Source organism: Phyllobates terribilis, unplaced genomic scaffold, assembly GCF_046119375.1.
Source record: "Phyllobates terribilis strain yellow unplaced genomic scaffold, ASM4611937v1 Scaffold_3__8_contigs__length_932513732, whole genome shotgun sequence".
Classification (NCBI taxonomy): Eukaryota; Metazoa; Chordata; class Amphibia; order Anura; family Dendrobatidae; genus Phyllobates; species Phyllobates terribilis.
Window position 1 is genome coordinate 190,902,552 of NW_027362763.1, and position 15,543 is coordinate 190,918,094.

Consider the following 15,543-nt stretch of genomic DNA (forward strand, 5'->3'; position numbering starts at 1 on the left):
GATTAGGAGTTATTCCCATCTTTAGAAGCTTCTGAGCGATGTAACCGGTTATCTTTGTCAGTCCCATAGAGAATAAATGGAACTTTGGTACTCATGTCCAGACACCACTCCATTCATTTCAGAGGCCTGTTCTCATGATTAGTCGGACCTCTACTGATCGACAAGTTATCACTTATTTTTTGGATAACTTCCAAAGATGGGAATAACCCTTAAAGGAAGGAATATGAGAGCTAAGCTTGACATCCAAACTAGTAGCTTTATGCAGTGATAAACTTGCTATGTTGAAGGCATTTTAACATTTCCTTTGGTTTTCTCCAAACCCAATGACAATCAAAACCTACGATAAAAACAAAATTAGCAAATACTTCAATAAATAAATAGCAATAGTGCATGAAAATAATATAGCGTACTTAGTTAACATAATGTTGATCAAAAAACTTAAAAGCCATCCCAGCACAATGTGACCCTATTTGGAACAGTCCTAACCTTTATTTAGTATTAAAACCTTACCATATGTCAAGTGACATAATGGGAATAAGGGCTGAGAAGGACCCCGACTAATGAACACCCAGCCATGGGGAACTATATAAATGTAATGTCCTGCTCAAGGAAAAGGGAGCTCACACCCTTATTTTCACAGAGCTCAAAAAAACTGAAACAAAAATCTAAAGAGATGAACTGGAATATAAGTTGGTGTGCATGCAGCGTGTAGGTGCATGTTCACACTGGCCACTAAACAGAAAAAAAAACAACAAAACATAATAAACAAATACCCTGCAGTAAATAAATAGCAATAGTGCATGAAAATAATATAGGGTACTTAGTTAATATAATTTTGATCAAAAAAAGTGTAAGCCATCCCACTACGTCACGGTGACCATATTCGGAACGCTCCTAATCTCTTGTATTAAAACCTTACCATATGTCAAGCTACGTAATGTGTATAAGGGCTAAGAAGAACTGATACCCTGACTAATGGACATCCAGCCATGGGGAACTACGGTAAATGCTCATGACTGAATTTTAATGCTCCAAAGATTTTTCAGTATTTGCCACTTGTTTGGGGCTGGTCAGAAGGTAGTTGATTTCCTGCGCAGTGACGTCCATGGGCCACCTTTTCAGAGCATGTCATATACTGTCCATATGCTACAGTTATCTAGTGCCAAAAAACATCACCAAATCAATGAAATGAGGAATGTACTGGATGCAGATGCCTTTTCATACGTCATAAGCTGTCAGTTTTAAGGAGGTAGGTTGCGAGAGGTCGGTGTCCAGGCCTTCGAGACTGGTTGCCCCTTCAGTAGGCATCTGATGCACCCTGTGTGACATCATCACCGACCTTCAGGATTGGCAGGCAAGCACCCCTGAGGCCGATTCTCATCTTGTATACACTAGCAGTCATACAGTTATTAAAGAATAATTACTGCTTAAATTTAATGTTTTTTATATAAGGCAATATTTTAGCTTATAGATTACACAAAGTTGTATAAAACAAGATTTTACACTTTGTTCCAGAATAAAGCAGGCTTAGGGTTGTCCCCTGTAAAACCACCTATGGATATTAGCAAAAAAATACCTTCACCTTGAACATGCTGTAAAATCTCCCTATGTATGTGAGAGGTCAGCTGATTACTGTGATATGCTGAAAGACATTTTGCAAGGGATTGAGCTACTAACGCTATTAAGATATTATTTAGTAGAACTGTGAACCAGTCAGCAATAGAGCTCCTGGTACGGCCTTTAATTAGAAGCTTTAGAAAAATGAAACCAGAATAAAACAATGTGTTCTAGTAAATCAAGGTCAGCTGCGGTCTGTAGAGACAAGATGGCGTATACCTGGTCCTCACTGATAAGCACTTACTATTGACACACCATATACGTGGGGTTAGACTCGCCCTCATGCAGCGTGCTTCAGATTCAGCAAAAGAGTGCATACAGTATTGCAACATTTGCCATTGGCTTAAAAAGCTAAAAGAGGACCTGTCACCAGATCAAAAGTGGCCAGTTTCTGCTCTTATTTTGCGTCTGCTGCTGTCCTCAGTATTGTTTTGTTTATTTTTTTAATTCTCCATACGATTCCAGAGACATGGGACTTTTTCATCTAGTGCAAATTTTTATGGTCTTCACCAAGGCGGTATTATTCAAAGGGTAGCAACTTAAAGTCACGGCCCGAGAGTCCTGTGAGCAATGCCCTCTTGGTAATCACCATGAAAATTAGCATCAAATAAAAAGACCCAGATCTCTGAACTGTACGACCAATTAAAAAAAAAACGGGATACTCAGTGTAGTAGGGAGAATAAAATGAGAGCAGAAACTGGCCGCTTTTGACCTGGTGAGAGATGCTCTTTAATATTTGTGGCAAACTGGTGGCTCAGAGTCTGATATTGCTGCCTTAGTCCTGTGTATGAATCCGGCCAAGATCCCTGTGTTTGCAGGGATTTCCTCCGGGTGCTTTGTTTTCATCCCACTTCCTATGAAATTTACTATAGGGTGGGAAATGCTGAGCTATAGGCCACGTTCACACGTTCAGTATTTGGTCAGTATTTTACATCAGTATTTGTAAGCCGAAACCAGGAATGGGTGATAAATACAGAAGTGGTGACATATTTCTATTATACTTTTCCTCTGATTGCTCCAATCCTGATTTTAAGGCCAGGTTCACACTATCAGTATTTGGTCTGTGTTTGACATCAGTATTTGGAGGCTAAAACCAGGAATGGGTGATAAATACAGAAGTGGTGACGTGTTCCTATTATACTTTTCCTCTGACTGCTCCACTCCTGGTTTTGGCTTACAAATACTGATGTAAAATACTGAACGTGTGAACGTGGCCTAACTTACAAATCTTAATGTAAAATACTGACCAAATACTGAACGTGGCTTTATTGAGGAAATGGAATTGTGCTGATGTGAATAATCGCTGTCCAGCACTGCAGAATATCTTATGGTTTGTTCACCTTTGCTTCATAATTGTTGAGAAATTGAAACCACAATTCACTGGTGGATCCACCACACAACAGACATCGATACTGCCTGATGGACCCTCCGACACAGTTGTAAACGGAGCCTTTCAGCTATAATGCTCTGTACCTCTCCAGAAGACTCATTCCTTTGTCCAGTCACAGCAGCACTCACACACAATGGTGCGGAAGGGTACTTTGAGCCGTCCTCTTGTTGTACCTCCAAAATATAACATACAGAACCAGTGTCAGACCGGGGTGCCAAGGCCCACCAGTAACATTGACTCTGGGTGCCCACTGTTTAGCCTTCTGCAAATATTACATTACCCTCATTCATACATGTACCTTTTCATTTATAATAATAGACTGGGTAGTTTGCTAAATGAATGATAGATGCTGCCTCATCTGTACATAGTGAATATAAAGTATGGTGGGCCCACCGGGGGATTCACCTTTTTACCTGTGACCAGTCCAAGCTTGTACAGAACATCAGGACGTACTGTATATGTATGGATGTACACTGTACAAATAAATAAAAACCTGTCTATACCACTAAAGTTACTTCCTAAAGTAACATGCAAAGATAAGGATACATTAGCATCCCATAATATGCTACAAATCAAAGTTTCCAATGTCTCCTCTTATAGCAGTAATCAATCATATGTGTATTCACGTGATGGTTTATAGATATGCAAAAAGCATTGTCAAAAAGGAGGATTACAGGGTCTCCTGTGCCATCTATTGGAGATAGGAGGAAAGCAGCAAAGGGAGACGTACAGGTCAGGCAATGCTGCATGGGAAAAAGCTTTGAAAATAAACTTTTCAAAGAGGAATAGAACAGGGTCTTTAGTTCCACCTATAGGAGGTAGCAATCCTGTAAGTCAGTATTGACCTTTTAAAAAACTTTGCTGCATCAAATAGGATATAAAGCCAAACTAGAAGCTTCTCCAAAAGGAAATGAACTCAATTTGGAGACACTTGTTTTGGAATTCTTGCCCCTCATGAGTGCAAAGTAGGAGCCTAGTTGGCTGGGCTGGAGGCAAGTTGGCTGGGTGAGTGGAACTAGCAATCAGGCTCTCTTCCTCTTTGCATATTTGTATACCTTTTTACCAAGGGACTCCTGTCTGACCTATAAGTCTGCCTACACCAACTTGGCACTCTTCTCAAGGAGAAACTTTAATCTTCAGACCTTCATCAGAGGCCTCTCACTTAGCCAACCAGTCCTCTACTTTGCACTGAAGAGGAGCAAGAATCCTAAAATGACTATCTCCAAATACAGTTACTTTTCCTTCCAAAGAAGATTCTGGTTTGGCTTTATATACTAATTCATGTGCAAGATTCTTCGCTGTCTTCATTAGGTGGCACTAGAGACCCTGTTCTGTTACTCTTTGAAAAGGCCATTTGCATAACTTTTTCCCAGGGAGCATTTCCTGACCTATAAGTCTACGCAAACCACCTTGATTCTTTCTTCAAGGAGAACCTTTTACCCCTTGGATGGTTTGCCAACGTTTCACTTTTGTGAGAAAGTGTTTGCAGTACCATCCATGACCACTGCACAATGTATGGCGCTTTGCCACTTTAGTGGATCAAATATTCCCAAATAGTTTGACTCATAGATTTTTATTGATTTCCATTGATTTTGAATCTGTTTCATTGAAATGCAATTTGAATTGATATGAGGGAATCCAGTAACATCTAATTTGTCTCCTTTAGGCTGGATTTTTGACATCACACAGAAATACGACTACTCGTTCTATGTATGTGGCTTGCTCTACATGTTGGGAATTATCTGTTTGTTGCTGGAGCCTTGCCTACAACCAAAGGAAAAAATTTGTGTAAAACCTGTTGAGAACCATGAAGGCTGAAAGCGAAGGCAACCAGTATCATTGCCTAAAAAAAAGTACCAAGTCCTACAGACATCATTGCCAGTAAATACTGCACCAAGTGAAACAGGACAACTGCGAGACCAACGCTCCTCATATCTGTAGTTCTAGAAGGGCTGTAAAGCCACAAGTTGCCATATTACACCTTTCTATGTGGACACCTTGTACCTTCTGTAAGAGAGGACATTACAAATATATAATGTTCAGTGCACTTATAAACTGTGGCTACTCAATCAGACATCACTTACTATTATGCATATTCACAGTGTAAGCCAAATCTCCTAAAGCTGAAAGCTCCGTTCACAGGGCGATCACAGGGTCGGAGGACAAGAGTGGGGATTTATGATTAGGATGTGTCCGGATGATACAATGTGGAGGGCAGAGAATTACTGTTTCCAAAACATATTTTTATATGATAATGGACACATTTTTTTATTTTAAGATAATGCCTCACTTTACTCATTGGTGGGTATTATGAAGCTGAAATATAACTGGATGCTATTGCTGACAGCGATTTCATAGGAGACGGATTGCAAGTTCTACTGTATCAAATAGAGAAGCACAAAGTGAAAATCATGTGAAGCGTAATTCCGCTTTTATAGTGTAAATCTAATGACGAGTAGTTTGTTTTATTTATTTTGTATTGTCTTTTTGTCTGTTCACATAAATAGGTAAAGCTTCTTTTGAAATCCTTCTGGTTGCCCTTGGAAACAGACTGCAGTCTATCGCAACATTGTAGTCAGGCATGTGACTTTAGAGATCTGTGTAAAGCCGAATTTAGACATCCGTGAGACATGGTCCATGTACAGACCGTGATGTACAGATTGACCACTGATCAACTGACCCAGTCTCAACTGCCTCATAGGCATATGGGAGGCTGTGGAGTTCAGGTCGGTAGATCCGTGATTGGTAGATCCGTGACCGCTCCATACATCATGGTCTATACACAGAACCGTGTTTCACTCAAGTCTGTATTCTGCCTGTGTTTAAACCTCCACAATGCCCTCTGATAATAAGAAGCCTAAGGTATTTAACTCTGTATCAAATAGGGGTTGTATCAGCTTAAAGGGGTTATATGCCTCAACTAAAGATTTTACAAATGGCATGAATGTGGTAAAAATAATAAATTAAGGCATGTTTTCCTACTGTCACCCTGTGGATGGTCTGCATCGGAAATGGAAGCAATAATGTAAATTTCTTAGGCCACTTATTCACTCAGGCCTGTGATTGGCTGCAGCAGTCAGGTGACTGCAATGGCACATCATTGGATGTGTCTGTAATGGCTCAAGGTATAATCTTCCCCTGATAGACAGGGGATGAGTATGTGTGATTTTGATATTTTTTTTCTTTCTAAAAGTTTACAGAAAAAAACAATATTGTTACAAAACAAAGTTATGGACAAACAAATTCCCCTTTTCTTTCTTTTTTACAGAATAACAGTATATACAAAGCATTTCGTACAAAACAAGAGGAGCAAACAAGGGGGAGGAGTGACTTAAATGAGAGTAATTAGGAGGCCGGTAATGTATTGAGGCCCAGGGATATATACTCATAGGTTAGGTGTGGAGACAAGTACAGAGACCAGGAATATCAAGAAAATTCAACCAGGGCTGCCAAGTTGTCAGAAGGAACTCTATCAAGTCTTATGACTTTTTTAACATATCCTTGCCACCTGTATAGTTTTTTGGGTCCAAACAACAACCCCTTTAGGTGAAGCAAAGTACTTACAAAGCGACTAAATTTGATATGTAACTTGATACTGTTTCATGTTGTAAAGTTTTACGTAGAAGTTGAGTTTGCTTTTCCTCACTTTGTAAAAGCTGTTATTGATCAGTTTTCCTGACATTCCTAATTATTGTTTAGGGAATTTTTCAGAATAAAATAACAATTCTGGAGCATCTTCATTTTTTTAAAGTCATGTTTCTTCTATTATTCCTCCTGGAAAATTATACATAAAATAACAACTGGTGTTCCCATTCCCCTAATGCCCCATTCATACATCCATGTGTCAGGGCCAAGTATGAACAGTGATGTACGGCATTGAATATCCTAATCCAAACTTTACCGCTTCATACACTGTATGCCTTTGAGGTTGTCATATTTTGGTCAGGAGACCCGCAACCATTCCTTACATTATGGATCATACTAGGACCCTGACACACGGACGCGTGAATGGGGCATTAATGATGGGCTTGTCCCAACACACTCTGTCATTGTTCAATCAGTGCTGTCAGTATTGGAGGAATAGTAACACCTAGTTGTCAATTTAATCTTAAGTTCTAGCAGAAGATGCTACAGAACTGAAGTTATATTACAAGGAACAGAAGTATTTAATAAAACATTGATTTCAGGAGAGCTCACAAGTCCTCTCCTCTTGAAACTGTCATTAAAATGATTGTGTGAACATTTATCCCTGGTCATTGCCCAGTGTGAATATGTCCAAGGATCTATCAGCAATCAATAATTCATTAGTTTGTCGTTGATCACATCTTTGATGATCAGTGGTTGTCAGCACATTTTTTTGGGTAAAACGGGATGTGTTGTTCCCAATAATGTAAGTCAGTTTTAGCCTTATATCTCAGCATAACTAAAGATTACCGAGAAAGAATTTTTTTGTGTCTATTAAAGGGTCTTAAAATTATTTTTATTTTGTCTGCTATCCTTTACAGGGTTATGCTAAGAGAGACATTGAACTGTGTGTGTTTGCCCAAACTGACAGTATAAAGTACGCGCACAGCCTTGGTGGTATGGCGCACTATAAAAATTGCACCTTTATTGTTGTGATCTCTGCCTCCAACTTGCAGAAAATATGACAGAAAAAGAAACAGCCTTACTAGCACCAGGTCAGATTATTACCAATGCACTAGCAGGATGCAGCAGATCCAAAAGATAAAGGCAGCAAAGGTTCAAAATACTAATAAAACAACCACTCACAAACCTACCAATTTATGGATGCTTGCATAGGGCGCCAGTCACACAGGTACGTGTGATACACAGTGTCTGGCTTACAACCTATTAATATCGCCCAACTTATAGAAACTAAAATGTAATCAAATATGCTAATTATGGTGCTTGGTGCACTCTTGGTGTGATCAAGGGGCTCAGTTTACAGTTTCGCCCCCTGATTTTGCATGTCCCCATTGTTCTCACTCATGACTTCTGAAGGAGTACTGTCTGCAGAAAAAGTTCAGACAAGCCAGCTATGTCAGTTGCCAGTGGGGGTGGGGACATGCAAGTCGGTGGAACACTGCACCGAGCCTCTTGGCCACACAAAGGGTGCACCGAGCCGCCTAATTAGCATGTTTCATTAAACATCTGTTTCTGTAGGATGGAGACAGCGATTAGATCACTGAAGGCGTAATTTTTATAGGAGTTATATCCCCTACACGTCTGTGTTCTTAGTTTGTATTGTCAATATGAGCTCACAGACTCCCTTTCATAGTATGCCACTGCAATAAGCCATTATTATACATTTGGTGGATTTCTGACCACTATGAGCCCCCTGATCACTAATATGTAATGTCAACAGTGCTAGGAAAGTTGTGACACTTTTTCTCCTGTCAAGTCCATGTGGACGGCCATTGAATACGAAAAACTAAGCAGAAATGACGGTAGAAGGCATGGCACTAAAGATTGGCTACTATCACATTGGTGAAATCCCCAGAAATCTGACTTTGATGGCCTATTGTAGATGTTTGTGATCAGTAGGGACAACCCCTTCAAGCACTGGGGGAAGTGTTCTATGGGTGTGTATTAATAATTGCCAATAAACCATTGTCAGTGTCAATCTGTCAGTGTAGATCACACTTGACCCCGTACACAGGGCTTGTCTTATAATTATGTAGATTTAGTTGGCGATCACTGTTACCAATCACTAGGTAAATTGCTTTTAAAGGGACATGATACATGACTTTCAAAATGCAGTCTGGAGACCAACAGCATCAATAAGAATATTGAAAAGCTAGAAATTATAGTTAATAAAGAATCACTGATACCAGTTTTCAACAAATACCGTGAACAAATCAAGTTATTGGCCCCATATGACAACAAATGTCACAGTTGTGCTGTAAGTAGCCAAATTGGAGAAACTGTGTTGATGAAGTTGTTAGGGCAAGTGACTAAATCCCCGGAGATTAGCACTAAGGGCTATTTTTATTCTTAGCTCATTAATGGCATATCCACAAAATATGCCACATATACTAGATCACTGCAGGTCTCATAACCCACCCCCTCCTCATTAACCAATTTAGACAGGACTCTCCCCACCATACAAATAAATGGAGATTTGTCCAAGGCTTTCTCCACTGAGGGCAATGTGAGTTATATAAAGTGTAACTTTCATAAGTCGTAACTTCCATAGATTTCATGGAAGTACATGTTCTAGAGACATACAGCTATGATCAAAATTATTCAACCCGAATGACCTAAATGTACAGATTTTCTGCTGTTTGCAATAAAATAATCAAAAACAATTTAAATAGCTCAACACGACTAATACTACAAGTGTTTCTACAAATTTAACACAAAACGCCACTTATATTGACTACTATAGACTACTAATATTTAACCCCATCATAATAAGCGCCTATGTACTCAGTAAAACACCTTTGGCTGTTTTGAACTAGTGCAAACATAATGCATAGCCAGACATCGACTTCTGGCTACGTTTCTGCAGCAGGTTATAACAGCCAAAATTGCCCTACTAAGTACTAAACATGCTTTTCATAAAGGGGCAGAATAGTTCTGAGTCTATAGTAGCCAGTATAAGTGGTATTTTGTATTAAATTTGGAGACACACTTATTATTATTATTGTATGATCGTTTTTTTGTGAACAGCAGAAAGTTTGTAAATGTTGCCAATATACCTAATTTACAATGGGGGTGGAATCATTTTGATTACAACTGCAGCACAAATTGTGTGATGAAAATATCCCTTTAAATGTACATATAGCTGTCACCAAATCAGATTTTGGTAGGTAAAAGCTGGGCCAAATTTTTGTTCTTTTTTTTTTTTTTTTTTCGTCGAGAAGGATTAGCTGCCCAAATCATTATATGTGAGGTTCTGTATCATAGCAATTTCATTTTGGGGCACATGCCAGAACCAGTTTAGGAGCATACAGTTCTTATTGCTTGCTCAGTATACAGAGATTCTCACTTTATGCCTCCTACCTCCATACCATGTAGATTTATAGAAAACGTCTGTCATATGTAGGTACAGTATATTATGGCGGAGTCTTCTATGGCTTTACCTTACAATTGGTAGTTCCATTTAGGAATGGATTAGTGATGTCGCCTAAAGGTTGTGACCTCTAACTCTGTAAGAGCAATAGGTGATCAATAGGTTGTTTGTGAGCACAAAGACCCCAGTATTTGGTACCAGAAGAGTGATACCCAAGGTGATGGCCACTGTGACGTCAACATTACTGAGGGTGCCAAAATCATGGGACACAATCCATGATTATGCCCAAACCTTCTGTGGTTTTTATGTCTTTTTTATTGAATTTAAAAAAGAAAAAAACATTTTTTTTCTCCAAAGAATATGGTTGTTGAGAAATTATTGTGTAACCGCAACAGATCCTTAAATCTTCCTGTCTTCTCATATGCAGCAGGCACAGTAGTCTTTTTATTAATACTTAGTACAAAATGACCGGTCTACTGAACGGCTTATAAAGGACAATAAACTAGAGCCTTGTCAATAGTGTGTCATTGTCGTGTCACCTCCTTCCTCTCTGAGCTGTCTGATCTTGAATTTCTGCAGTCGTGTATTCCTAGCAGCTTCCTACCAAATTTTCCTTGAGAGGTTTAGTTTCATTATTCACAAATATTTTAAAACGTCTTGTATGGAGGCAGCTTATGATATTCTGCAGCAGCTGAGGTTTGTGTTATGAGATTCTGAGTCAGCTGAGGTGTGTATTATGCTTTACAAAACAAAGTAAAAAAATACCAGCGCTTACACTTAAAACAGTTAAAAGAACAAAAAAAGGGTTTGGTACCATGTTAGCTAGATGAAAAAAGATTGCTCTCAGTGGGAAAAACAAGATAATCTTGTAGTTATCATACCTTTTAATGGCTAACAAAGATAAAATAAATGATTTTACAAGGCAAGCTTTTGGGACATCTTAGGTTTCTTTCTCAGGCATGGTATAACAAAATATATGAAGAAACACAAATATATGCACACAAAAAAAGTAGAGGCATGGTATAATAAATAAACATTTATATAAACAAACAAACTGAGCTTAGAGAGTGAATCCTTAATTGGACTAGATTAGTGGTGTGAAAGTTTTATGGTCCCAATATCCATGTAACATCAGAGGCCTGGTGCCCTCACTGTCTCTGGAGATGATTCCTCAGATTTTGTAGTGAGACATAAATCTTCCTGACAGATTTATTCCTGTGTGGAGGGTGCCAAAGACCCTAATCAGTTTGTATTCCCAAACTCTTCGATGTTTTTGCGATTTAAAGTTGCCTTTTAATATGACAACTTTCATATTGTTGATGTTGTGTCCTGAACAACAGAAATGTTTGGACACCGGTACATGGGTATTTTTATCTGTAATCGTGTGGCGATGAGACCTCATCCTTGCTCTCAGTTTCTGTCCCACATAGAGACCCACAATAGGACATATAGTGCACAGAATTAAGTACACCACATTGGAAAAGGAACATGTGAATGTCCCGGAAATCTTATAGTGCTGCTTTGTGTTGAGAATCTGTATACTGTCTTTGGTCTCTACATGGGTGCAGGTTTTGCAGCTCTTCACAGTGCAAGGAAAAGTTCCTCTTAGTGTATCTGAGGGCATTGAACTTTGGATCATGATGGTTCTTAAATTTGGAGGTTGCCTGTAACACAACAAGGGAGGGTCTTTGAATATTGTTTTTAGCCGGTCATCCTTGTGTAGGATGTGGTGACGTTTTTCTCAGTACGTCAAACTGTGGGTTGTAGGTCACCACCAGAGGTACACTATTATTTTCCTCTTTTTCTCTGTACTGAAATAATTGACTTCTAGGGATCCTTGTGGCTCTAATGAATCTGGTCATCAATGGAGGTGGGGTGGTAGCCTTGGTTTAAAAATGTCTTTTTAAGATGGGTTAGGTGTTCATCCCCATTGGACGGGAACAGATACGATTATATCTAAGGGCCTGGCTGTAAACGATGGACTTTTTAATGTGTTTCGGGTGGAAGCTGTCCTATCTGAGGTAAGTGGGACGGTCAATTGGTTTCCGATACACTGATGTCTGGATTGAACCGTTTTGAATATTTATGGTGGTATCCAGAAAGTTGATTTCCGTTTTGAGTGCTCCAATGTTAAGTTTATGATGGGATGAAATCTATTGAATTTGTCATGGAACTTTTGAAGTTCTTGTTCAGACTCAGTCCAGATTATTAAGATGACTTCCTGACAGATTTAACACCTACAATACTTATTATTCACAACACCTCTACTACAGAAGCCGCACACAGCCAGGAAAACGTCCTGAAAACCACACCCGGACATGTAGACGAGGTCCTAGAAGACCGGGGACACGTAGAAGAAAGGACTCTGTATAAACTAGAAAGTCTGAAAACCTTGGAAGCTGAAGACAGCCAGGAAGACATCTGGGAAACACCATGCAGGTTGATACAGTAGACTGCAGGCAAGTAGGCAGCAATACTGGAAACCGCAAGCAAGTTGGTAGCAATACTGGAAACCGCAAGCAAGTTGGAAGCAATACTGGAAACCGCAAACAAGTAGCAATACTGGAAACCGCAGGCAAATAGGTGGCGATACTGCAAACTGCAGGAAAATAGGTATTGCTACTGGAAACTGCAGGAAAATTGGTAGCAATACTGGAAACTGCAGGCAAATAGGTAGCAATTCTGGAAACTGCAGACAAACAGATAAGGTCCTCCACTGACAGGTAGCAAAGTTACTGGAAATCGCAGACAAATAACTCAGGGAGTGGAAACAACAGACAAGTAGGATACATCCTGCTGACTGTGGACTGGAACTGTGCACAGAAAAACTAAAAGAGTTACTAGCAAGTCCTTGAGCAATACCAAGACACAGGTGTTTTTCTAGGTAACCTTTATATAGTCCTTGGAAATACAACACATGGATCACACCGGGCTACTTGCAAAGCCTGACGTGGAGCACCAGATAATCACCCGGAGCATATGCGCAACACTTACCTGTATGTCTTTGGAGTGTGGGAGGAATCTGGAATACAAACTCCATCTATGCCGTCACGTGCCGACTAGACAATACAAGTGAATTGAGCAAGGCTAGTCACATCTAGTTGGAATGTGGCTGGTATAGCATAGCCAGGTAGTACTGGGTTAAATCCTAGCACTTTAGGTCTTGATGAGATGCACCTGACATGCTTTGACAAAGAACCAGGATTCAGCAGAGTCAAGTGGGCTGCTGGTGAGTGTCCAGTCAAAATGTAAGCTGTAGCTGGGGGAGAGAGGTTCTGGGGTCTAAGTTGTGGATCTCATAAAATTCTTAAGGACATAGCACATCCCACAACCAGCCCCCACATGAGCTCACCAAGGGGAAGTATGTGGGCGTAACCTTGATCTAATAAAAAGCAGAATTTGGGTTTGGTCATTTATCAGTCTCGGAAGGTACAGCTTGCTGTAGTTCTCTCCGTTTTCCTAAGGAAGCCATTTCCGTGACACAGGTTTACTAATTTTCTCTTGTTATCCCTTTTATTACATATACAGTAGAGACCAAGAGTTTGGACACACCTCATTTAAAGATTTTTCTGTATTTTCATGACTTTGAAAATTGTACATTCACACTGAAGGCATCAAAACTATGAACTAACACATGTGGAATTATATACTGTAAGGCAGCGCTAGTCATCATATTGGGGGATACTTGCTGCACCAGGTCAATTAAAGCACACCAGCCACTTTTTTCCAGTTTTTTCACTCCAGCAGTTTATTATACAACATAACTGCTATAACCGAGTCCAACTCAGTGGCTCGCCGACATATTACAAATAATGTCCAGGAGCCTTTCAAGTGGCAGATAGGCCCACTTGGCTCCAGTTACTGTCCCCAGTAAAGCCACTTATAGAAATGTCCACATCAGTCAGTGTTTTTACCTTTGCCGGGTTTTAGCTGCTTCAGGTTTGTTCTGCCACCACTGTGGATTTACGGCTTCCCAGATGGGGGTCTCAAGCCCTCGTTCCTTCAAAGGCTACTGGTATGTGGTCTCACCTCAAATCCAGCTTTTGCCTTCCAGGACTCTTGCCTTCCAGGACTCTTGCCTTCCAAGCCTCTGGCCCTCCAAGGCTACTGGGATCGCTTACACCTTAGGATCCAGACTCCGCCTTTCAGGCTCCATCAGGTTTCAATAAGCCTCACTAGGCCTCTCACTCTAGCGGTATCCCACACGGGAACAGGCCTCATGCCTTACACACCTGTTTCAAAACTACCAGGGTTTATATATCTTCCAATGCACACAGGACCTGTGCTGATGTCACAGTCATGTGATCAGACAGACATTCTGTGTGCACACGACCTGTGCTATGTCACAGTCATGTGACCAGTCACCTGAGGGGGAGGTACATGGTCAGCCAAAACACATCCTGGACCATTACCGTAATGCCACAAGCCGCTGCATTACATACCCCCCCCCCTCTGTTCAAACTTGTGGGGTTGAACACATAATATACACAATCACATTATAACTAGAGATGAGCGGTGTTCGACTAGAACTGTTCGCCAATCTCAAATTCGAGCTGTTTTGGGCGGTGTTCGAGTTGTTCGACAAACCCGAACGATTTGCAAAAAATTCGGCTGTTCGAGGTTATGTTCGATAACTGTTCGTGCACCAAAAGCGTGTCCTGCATGTCTGGTGCTATTTAGAGCACCAATCATGCAGGGATTGCCTGCCACTCACTGTAATGCCACAGCCATGGTGGTTGTGGCATTACAGTGATTGCCCAAATCGATGGGAACAGTGCTCACAGTGAAACATGAAAAGCCGGCAATTCAGCAGCGGCATACACCGGTACCCGACAATTTAGAACCGAAAGAATAGAGCTTCACACATAGATTAGATAGATATAAACATGTCAGCCACATATATACGAAGTACAGTGAAAGTGTTGCTTACTGTACTTGTCATTTAGTGTAAAGGATTTATTAAAAAAAATAATAGTGTTTTCATGCACCGTCTCTTTAAGAAAGCCGGCCGGCAATTCAGCATCTGTACCCGACAATTTATAACAGAAGGAATAGAGAATCACACATAGATTAGATAGATAGAAACATGTCAGTCACATATATATGAAGTACAGTGACAGTGTTGCTTACTGTACTTGTCATTTAGTGTAAAGGATTTATTAAAAAAAATAATAGTGTTTTCATGCACCGTCTCTTTAAGAAAGCCGGCCGGCAATTCAGCATCTGTACCCGACAATTTATAACAGAAAGATAGAGCATCACACATAGATTAGATAGATATAAACATGTCAGCCACATATATACGAAGTACAGTGACAGTGCTGCTTACTGTACTTGTCATTTAGCGTAAAGGATTTATCAAAAAAAATAATAGTGTTTTCATGCACCGTCTCTTTAAGAAAGCCGGCCGGCAATTCAGCAGCGGTACCCGACAATTTATAATAGAAAGAATAGAGAATCACACATAGATTAGATAGATAGAAACATGTCAGTCACATATATATGAAGTACAGTGACAGTG

At 40.1% G+C, this 15,543-nt stretch overlaps 1 protein-coding gene across 2 annotated transcripts in view; it reads left to right on the plus strand.

Moving 5' to 3' along the window:
- The window catches only part of SLC16A14 (solute carrier family 16 member 14), a 131,715-nt gene extending 120,750 nt beyond the window's left edge, over positions 1-10,965 (plus strand). For both annotated transcript variants that reach the window (XM_073674400.1, XM_073674399.1), the window contains exon 6: positions 4,674-10,965. In XM_073674400.1, coding sequence (XP_073530501.1) covers positions 4,674-4,825 — 152 coding nt within the window. In that variant the 3' untranslated portion in view covers positions 4,826-10,965. The remainder of the gene's footprint in view (positions 1-4,673) is intronic.
- Positions 10,966-15,543: the final 4,578 nt, after the last annotated feature.